The sequence below is a fragment of the Cibotium barometz genome, chromosome 10, assembly GCF_041138505.1.
Source record: "Cibotium barometz isolate CiBa-2024 chromosome 10, ASM4113850v1, whole genome shotgun sequence".
NCBI classification, from domain to species: Eukaryota; Viridiplantae; Streptophyta; class Polypodiopsida; order Cyatheales; family Cibotiaceae; genus Cibotium; species Cibotium barometz.
The window spans coordinates 39,461,570-39,470,755 of record NC_141055.1 but is presented as its reverse complement, the minus strand read 5'-3'; the positions used below and the strand labels follow the sequence as shown (position 1 = coordinate 39,470,755).

The window sequence follows — 9,186 nt, the reverse complement described above, 5'->3', positions numbered from 1 at the left end:
CTTTCAGGGCTACTCACTTGGTAGGCTGCCAAGTGAGTATTCTGTTACTTACGGGGGGCACTCAGTCCCTTGGGCTATTCTATGCTAAGGGGAGTGATATTCAATAGTGACTCCTATTGGGCTAGATGTTATGACACGCAAGTGTCCACCACTAGTGGCGTTTGCTTTCATCTTGGTGATTCTTATACATCACGGCTCAGTAAGAAGTAGTCTCGACGATGGCCACTTTGAGTTGTGAAGCTGAGTACATGGTAGCCTTTATAGTGACTATGGAGTATATATGGCTGAGACGACTTTTAGCCTTTTTTCCCTGAGTGTGTGTACACACTCTTGTAAGTGAGTGTGTAAGTGACCTTATCGTGTCACTTCACTTATTCTCATTAATTTACTTTGAGTGTTGTGCTTCTCGGCATCTCTGCCTACTTGCTGCATGTGTGTGCATGTTGCTACCTTTGTCTCCACTCTAACAAGTGGGTGGTTAGTTTGCCATATCTATGAATGGTGCTCCTTTTGCATTGCAAAGTTTAGCAACATAAATAATTATGAATCTCTTGGCACGGACATGTTTTTGAAGAGTGCCAGCTGCTGCTGGTACCTCTCAACTTTCAAGGACCACAACGAGGGCATCAACATAAACACGATAGTCTTGTAATCTTGGGTTGCATCCCAATTTTTAGCCTCTACTGAAGCGGCTCCACTTCCAAATTTGAGATGAGCTTAGTCCTCTACTCCCAATTTTTAGCCTCTACGGAAGCGGCTCCACTTCCAAATTTGAGATGAGCTTAGTCCTCTACTCCCAAAAATTATAATTAAGCTAATAAGGTGAGGTTTAGTAAAATATTTTTTCAATAAGCTTGTATTTGGACTCTGGACTCTTTGGAGCCACCATGAGTCGGCAAAAACCAAAGACCTCATAAAACGTCGGATCATTCTGCATTTAGCGTCGACTTGTAGAGGGATGGCAAACTGCCATCTACCGCTGCTAACCGTAACCCTAACCCTAACCTTAATCCTCTGCCCCTTGTGCATTATCGCCATAACCTCTCTTTCTGTTTGGTCACAGACACGAGACCTAGTTCCTTTGTCTCCTCACACAGATCTTCAACCTTCTTATCAACATCGCCAGCAGCAGGATGTTCAACATCATCATCTGCTTCATCAGCATCATCACCGTCTACAGCCTGGTGCAGCATCTTTGAGAGGACGCCGGCCGTACCAGGAGGATCGCCTTCTCTGTGCCCCTCAGATACATGCTCTCTCTGCATCAATAGACCAATCGACCCTGACGGTAGGCGCAGGTTTGTATGGGGTCTTTGATGGCCACCTTGGCGATGCCGCAAGCGATTTTGCGGCCAGATCCATCAGGGAGCGCTTTCTTCACCATGCCTTTCTAGGTTCCAAGGCAGGCACCTCCTCTTTCAACAGGTCCTCCGTGGTGGAAGGTATACCATGGCTTGAAGCCGCCCTCAGGGCAGCAATCTCTGACATTGACGTCACCTTTGGGAAGGACGCGGCCGCCAGTGGCATCAAGTCAGGATCGACAGCCTGTGTTGCCCTCTGGGTAGGTGACCATCTCCTCGTGGCTAACGTAGGTGATTCAAAAGCTCTCTTTTGTTCTTCTTGTGAAGGGGAAAAACAGAGCTCTAATGAGCACCTCACTGACCTGGATCACAATGGGGCCGTCTTAAGATCTTCGAGGAGAGCTAGATACCGCATGTCTAGGATGCCCAGAGATGCACCTCATCGCCAAGGCCTATGTGTTCAGGAGCTAACTTCCGATCATCGTCCCAACCGTCTGGATGAAAAGCGTCGAATTGAAGCCTCTGGAGGCTTTGTTACCAATGGCTCATCACCACGAGTGAATGGGCAGCTAGCTGTTTCTCGCTCCATTGGCGATATTGATCTTAGAAGGTTCGGTGTTATATCGGAACCAGAGCTTTCAGGCTGGCTTCAAATCTCTGAGAGAGACAAGTTTCTTATCCTTGCTTCGGATGGCATATTTGAGAAGATGAGCCCGCAAGAAGTTTGCAATGTGCTTCATGCCATTGGGTCAGGACAAGACATTACAGCAGTCATGGGCGGGCTTGAAGAAGATAATGATGCGGTCATTGCATTACCACTTCCTGGCGTGGAGCTTCCACAGTTTCATTCCAATCACGGTGTGCACAAGCTTGGAGATGATTTTCATTCTGTGGCAGCGCCTGCTGCTCATGTTGCAACCATAGATGCATGCGTCGGCGAGGACAGCTCAACAATGATAGAAAGCTGGAATCGTGACATTTTCTCAACGCCATATTTGAGAGGTGCTACTAGCATTGCACAGGTTATGGCACAGATTCTCGTGGAAGTTGCTTTCCGAGCAGGAAGCTTGGATAACCTGTCAGCACTTGTAATTCCTCTCAAAGCATTAAATGACTGAGTATTTATTTGAATTATGAAGCACTTTTGCAAGAGCCCTGTCACATGAAAGGGGGCAGCAAATGGGACATGAGGAGTAAAGGATATTCAATGGCAACATAAGGATATGTAGAACTCTGTTTCAGAGAGCTACAACTACAACCAGCCGCCTCTGTAATTAACAAAAAATTCAGTGGCAGCACTAACTGAAGGAGTTTGGAGGACACAAGTTTCAAAAGCTGGTGGGTTAGTTGCTATGGAAAGTTTCAATATCATTTTCAAAGTAACTTTGAGATTCTCACGGGCAGTGGTTGTAGTTGCAGCTAATTGGATCTTTTTGTTGGGAATGCAATTTCACGGCTGGGAATTGGTGTATGTATTAGTAAACCCTTTGTTTACTATTTAACCGTGGTAGTAGCATGCTTCCAGCCCGCTTGGGTTCAGCAGGAGCAGCATTGCCCCCTCTTAGCTGCACCTCTTCGAGCCTCGCCAAGGAGCTTGCAGGTAACTGATTTCAGGTGGTTGGGAGCAACCTGATAAAAAATGGAACGAAGAACTTCGTCACCATGGTTTCAAGCACTGAAAGAGATACATGGGTGTAGAGATATACAGAAAGTAGAATGTAGTGTACTCAATAGATCGAGGGCAGAGATATGCAAAAATTAACTTAATGCGGCCGGCCATGGTCTCAATGTCTGCAGTGGATGGACTAATGCCTGGCTCCAGCTGACCGGCACTGGAGATTTATGCTGGGGAGCCAAGAGGTTTCCAACAGTTGATGCAATCAGTCTCTCCATCAGTGATTTTGTTGAGGATAACAGGATGCTGAAGTTTGTCTCAGGGCCAACAAAGCTCAATTAATTTTTTATCTTTGCTAAGGCAAAGATCAGTTGCCATTGGTTTAAACAACAGGGTTTTACTTACTGGTTTTCATTGACTATGCCAACTTCCTTTTGATTTCAATTAAGTGGGTGTCATATCCACACGGTGATTTGTGATCATTTATTTTGCAGTGTTTTTTAGGTAACGAATATACACAGTTTCAATAAATGGCATGATGTTACAAGCAATTCCTTTGTGAGACTATTTTTTGGTGCTTGAGACCATTGATAACACGGGCTACAGGACCAAGGTTTCTCACTAATGTCCTTGTCCATGCCACCAGGACTATTTGTGTGCTGATTATAGTTGTCTGTTCATTGTGACTTCAAATGGGCTATTGAGTCTTCTGACAATGCAACTTGTACCACTATCTTCAAGGGTTGCTTTACTTTCGGCTTAAATAAGCAACGATCATTCAATGGAAGTAGGTCAAGCAAATGTAAACCTCTTAAGCTTGAAAATCAAGTAGCACAAAAAGTTCCACCACACGGTTATAAAGTCTGCTAAACTCTTGCACAATAGAGCCTCATGTGGGTGAACTTTGGTGTCCATTTTCCCATGGCAGATGGGGAGCAGTGTGACCTGCTTTTTCCAAGATGAGGATGTATGACCAGTGTAGTTTCTTCATTGTTATGGGTAGGCTGAATAGGAGTTGAAATGTTGTGTCTGCATTCTTCAAAGACGTGGGCAGCCTGAGTAGGAGTTGAAATGTTGTCTGTGGACATATCAGTAGAAGTCAGAAGACAATTGTGTAAATGTCAGCAGAACTAGTTGACATACGGCAACTCCACCATGTCAAGATAGAATTCGAGGCTGGTTGGTGTGTGAAAATGGTGCAGCCATTCTGATGCAGACTGTAACCTTTGTTGACGGCCTCGTTTTTTGTTTCATTGACCAGCTGCCATGACTACCTTGCTAGCTGGTCACATGGCCAAACTTCAGTTTTTGCTGAAATGTTTCCCCTAATCAAATATTCTGCATCTAGAAAGAATAGCCTTATAATGGTGTCTTAAAAAGTGCAGTTTTGATCTTTCATGTTTTATATGATCAGTTAATTAAAATCTTCTTGGAAAAATAAGTTTGCTTGGCCCAAGGGTTTTCGTTTTGATTAAGCCTATATCTTAAGCCTTGCAGGGTTATTGAGCCTGCCCATATAGTCAAGATCCGATATTATGTGTTTAGTGTGAGAGAATAAAGACAGCCATGTGTGAAGGCATATATCATAGCACGAGTCCTTTTTGGTGGTGGATGATATGCAACTTAGAGGGAAGGCCCAATTCCTTGAGCCAGAATTAGTTCTCTTGTTTTTAACCTAATTTTTTGGTGGCGACTTTGAGAAGGATTGATTTTCAAGTTTTATGTTTTGGTGGTGCCTCTGAAAGGGATCGATCTTCAAGTTTTTTCAATGTATGTTTACTTACAATCAGGATTGTCCTTGGCTTTAGGCCATTTTCAGTTCCTTGTGAATGAGACTCCACCAATAAAAAGCAGTCCAACATAACTTCATTAGAACAGAAAAAAAAAGGTCATGACTAACAAAAAGACAGTAACGGTGTGGTCTTACAAAGCCAGTTTCATAAAACAGGATAATGATTTATCAAAGACAACAATTCTCATGTAGATTCCTTTCTTCCCAATTTTAGAAAAGCTATAAAAAAATATCCTTGAATTGATTCAAACAAGATAATTTGGAAAAAAAAGATATTACATGGAGAGTAATTATACTTGAAACTATTCTCATTTCTTACAAATCAATGGACAAACCAAAGGTTGGCACCATGACTTAAATAGCTAGACATTAACTGATACCACTACACTAAGCACTATGGTTCAGTGATAAGGTTTTATTAGAATAATATAATAATGGCATGAGGTCCACAATCAGATAATATAGTGTGCTTCTCCTACTCTAGGGCCAAAGCTACTGATCTATAAAGCCAAAGCTAATGGCATGAGGTCCACAATCAGATAATATAGTGTGCTTCTACTATTCTAAAGCCAAAGCTACTGATCTAAAGACGAACAATGCTGTCGTAGCTGTCCGCATTCCTACATCCCATGCAGCCACCAAAGGACATGTTGTTACTGCTGCCATGGCTGTGGCCTCTTTGATGGCCGGCAATAATAGTGGGCTTGAAGGCAGGATGGCCGTTGTAAGTAGGCTTTCTGGGTAAAGGCTCTTCATTCTCAAAGAGCTTGCTAAGAAGAGACTTTGGAGAAGCCTTATTGTTGTTGTTGGTGCTGTTGTTAGCCTTTGCATCCTGCATAAAGCCCTTCGATTCTCTCGTGCTCTTCAATTTTGTGCATGCTTCAATTGCCATGAGGAAAGGGTCATCCTTGGCTCTCACCATGCTCTTGGCTGGCCTTCTTGAATAGTTTCTCTGCTGCTCACTATGGTTGAGCAAAGAGGGATTCCTTTCTTTGCCTCCATTGGGCATTTTTGCACCAGATGAAGTTGGAGTAAGGGGAGGGGTAGTGTTGTGCAAGCGAGCAGGAGGTGTAGGCAAAGGGAATAACACTTTAGAGTCTTCCTCCATAAAACACTGAATAAGCAAAGCTGGTTTTGGAGAAGGAGCAAGTGTAGAATGGCTATGGGTTGGTTGCTTCGTCTTCTTTTCAATTGAGTATATTGGCTGCTTGGATACCCCTGGTTTTAATTCCCAAGAGAAGGGGACAACAGCAGCAACATTGTCACTATGGGAAAATGGAGATGAAACACCATCACCATGAGGGCCGAGAGCTAAGTGAGAGAAAGAAAAGGAAGTTTGAGGGCTCTCTACTGCCATTAAAGATAACAACCATCACCCAATGTTAAAGTACATAAGGTAATAGCCTAGCACTTGGAAGAAGAAAAGCTTGCTCGCTATGGTGGCCATGCCCCTTCTTATATGACCATTGACTTAACTATTTGATTGAACCCACAAACAACCCACTTGTTTATTTTGAACATTATGTCATACAGATCTTGCCAAAACTAGATACACACGCCTTTGAAATACAAGTCTAAGCTACAACCATATACCATACTCCAACTCTCCTTGCCCATCAAAAGATGCCATTCAATTTTATATACTACACACCTATAAACATCAAGCCCCCAATCTTTTGATAGGGAACTGTTACACAATGTGCAACATCCCTCCTACCCTTTGTTTTCTAGAGTATTTGTCATTGTCTTGGAATGACAGTAAGGCCCCACTCATCATATTCCCTCCTTAAAGCTCACCCTTTCCACCAAGAAGTTGAAAAGGGCTCATGCAAAGCTCCACTGTCTACATTTTTAAAACTATAGTAAGATACACATCCTAGGGCAAAGTCATCTTATGATGAAAGAAGGCTTTATATTTTCAACTGTTTTAGTTCATATGACCTAGTAAATGCATAAATGAACTTGCATGCTTGTGTATCACACCAACAAATACTAAGATATTTTTAGGTGATTGCTTGCATGATGCTAGAAAAAAGATAAGGTGTTTTCTTTTCAAAATGTTTGTGTAGAAGACTTTGATTGATGCATGCCCATAAACAACGACTTTTAAAGTTTCACAATGACTTTAAAGTTTAAACAATTTTGTACAATCATGAACAAAACTTGATGCGAAATCTTTTTTAGAGAACTTTGATTAGTTGTATAAAAAAGTTTGATACATTTAAATAATCCAAACTATCAACATAAATGAGTAAAGATAATTGCATGCCAAAACTCCCTAGTTGTGTGCAAAAAGAGCAATAATCTTTGGAGGATTACCAATCCACGAGTAACACTTTCCCAAGTGAGTCAATATTTTTTGAGTGAGGTGATTTTGGATGAGTCTTTAAATATGATGCCATGGACTACTTTGATGTGATTACATGTACACACACACAAATACACACATTATAAATATAGGGTGGTGGCATGAGCAAGCATGGCACCACAAGCATGAGCAAGCATGGCACCACAACAACGAGCAAGCATGGCACCACACCAACTTAATAACCAAAAGCATCGCTAGATCCTTGCCGAGTAAGCTTCGCATACGCATGCACACATGCAAGCACAAAAATTAATAGGAGTAAACATTATTTTAGAAACCACAAAAGGAAGAGGTTGAAATGACAAGGATTAAGAAAAATTATGTTCAATGTAAGTCAAAGTAAGAGGTTGACATTACAAGGATTAAGAAAAATTATGTTCAATAATGTAAGTCAAAGTAAGAGGTTAAAATTGTAAGGATTAAGAAAACTTCTATCCAATGTAAGTCAAAGTAAGAATGGCTAACCAAAGATCAATAGAACTCAAGTGAACACACACACACACACACACACACACACACACACACACACATACACATAATGTATTGATTGGATCTTGGTGCAAGGAGAAGTCTCTCACCACTCACTTACCTTTCAAACTAAAATTGAGCAATATGTGCCAATAAATCAACCGTGGCAAAAGCATATGAAAACACAACACAAAGCATTGGGTGTAATGTCCCCCCCCCCCTTTCGCCGGGGCCAATGTGCATGACTCCACTTCCCACATATGGGTATTTTTTATTTTTCTTCCAAAATAGCTCAAGGAGCCATAAATAGCCTTCCTTACAAAATTGGGCTTGTCTTTTACAAAAATAACCGTAAGTCTTACAACAACTAAGGTTACAACCCAGATTCTATGCTCTGTGGTATGTGAAGGAAATCTCTATGTCCTGTCACATCTACACAAGCAGGCCTTCTCTTAAACTCGCTCATAACAATATTAACTTTCTCCTTATTGAAAACTTTACCATTTCTAGTCCACACTGCTCACAAATACTTAGCTCTAATCATATTCCATAGGACAGATGATATTCCTTTAGATTCTCCTAATAGAATTTCTTTCTAATTTGACTCAAGGTCATGTGATGGCCTAATGTAGTTATGTGATAACTTGAGGCCATTCTCGTTCCCTTTATAGGTGATGAAGAGATGGATGATAATGGTTTCCTCCTGCCTTTTGCATCTCAAGCAAAGGCCTTCCCATTAAAGTCATGTGTGCTAAATTCATCATGCTGCATAACAGTAACATCTTTACCACTAATAGTTTCTTTCAAAAATTAAGTCATGTGTGCGATAATCATCATATGCCCAATAGTAACATCTTCATCGTCGTCGTTACCCTCTTGCTTGAGTGAACTATCCTCCTTACTCACGTTGCTCTTCTTCTACTGTGGACAATCCATTGTAATATGGCCCTCTTTGTTACACTTGTAACACTAAATGACCTGAGGCTTGGGGTCCCCTTTGTTAGGCTTGCTAGAAGTATCAACCTTTCTTGGCATTGTTGTCATCATTGTTGGGTTTGTCAAGTATATTTACTTGATGTTTGAAATTCTTTGCCCATTTTGGAAATCCATTTTTCCTCTCACAGTTCATGGGCTAAAGAAATAGCAGAGCTAAGGGAATGTGTATGGAACTTATTTACTTTGGCTCTAATAGTGGGTCAAAGCCCTACAATAAATTTCCTCTTTTATTCCTTCTTGTGGACCTTGTCTTTGGCTTGCAATTGAAGAAGGGTCTACCAAAACCTCTATCAACATAGGTAGACATAGACTCTTTCTCTAATTGGTGTAAGATGTTCTTGTTGCTGCCTAGCCCCTTAGCCTTGTATTGTGGTGGAATAACATTATTTTTGATCAACTTCTTAAAAGATTTCCAAGTTTAGGGTTTGTGATGATTATTCTTGGTAATGTTCCACCACAACTCCACTAGATGGTTAGTAGCGCACTTGATTTTATCTCGTCTAGCGAATGATTTGATCAAGTAATTCGATTAAACATTTCTAGCTTTTCTAGCTATGCCAAGAAAGTACAACCCATGCATCTTTCTTGCCATCATAATTTTGAAAAGTAAAAGCTTTATGGCTAATCTTACTAATCTTCCTAGAAT

The 9,186-nt window shown here is 41.3% G+C and overlaps 1 protein-coding gene across 1 annotated transcript; it reads left to right on the top strand.

The window, feature by feature from the left end:
* The first annotated feature begins 884 nt into the window (after positions 1–884).
* On the top strand, positions 885–3,467 carry LOC147634886 (putative protein phosphatase 2C 50). Its single transcript, XM_086804108.1, has one exon. The coding sequence runs from the start codon at positions 959–961 to the stop codon at positions 2,417–2,419; it is 1,461 nt and encodes a 486-aa protein (XP_086660234.1). The 5' UTR covers positions 885–958; the 3' UTR covers positions 2,420–3,467.
* The last annotated feature ends 5,719 nt before the right edge of the window (positions 3,468–9,186 follow it).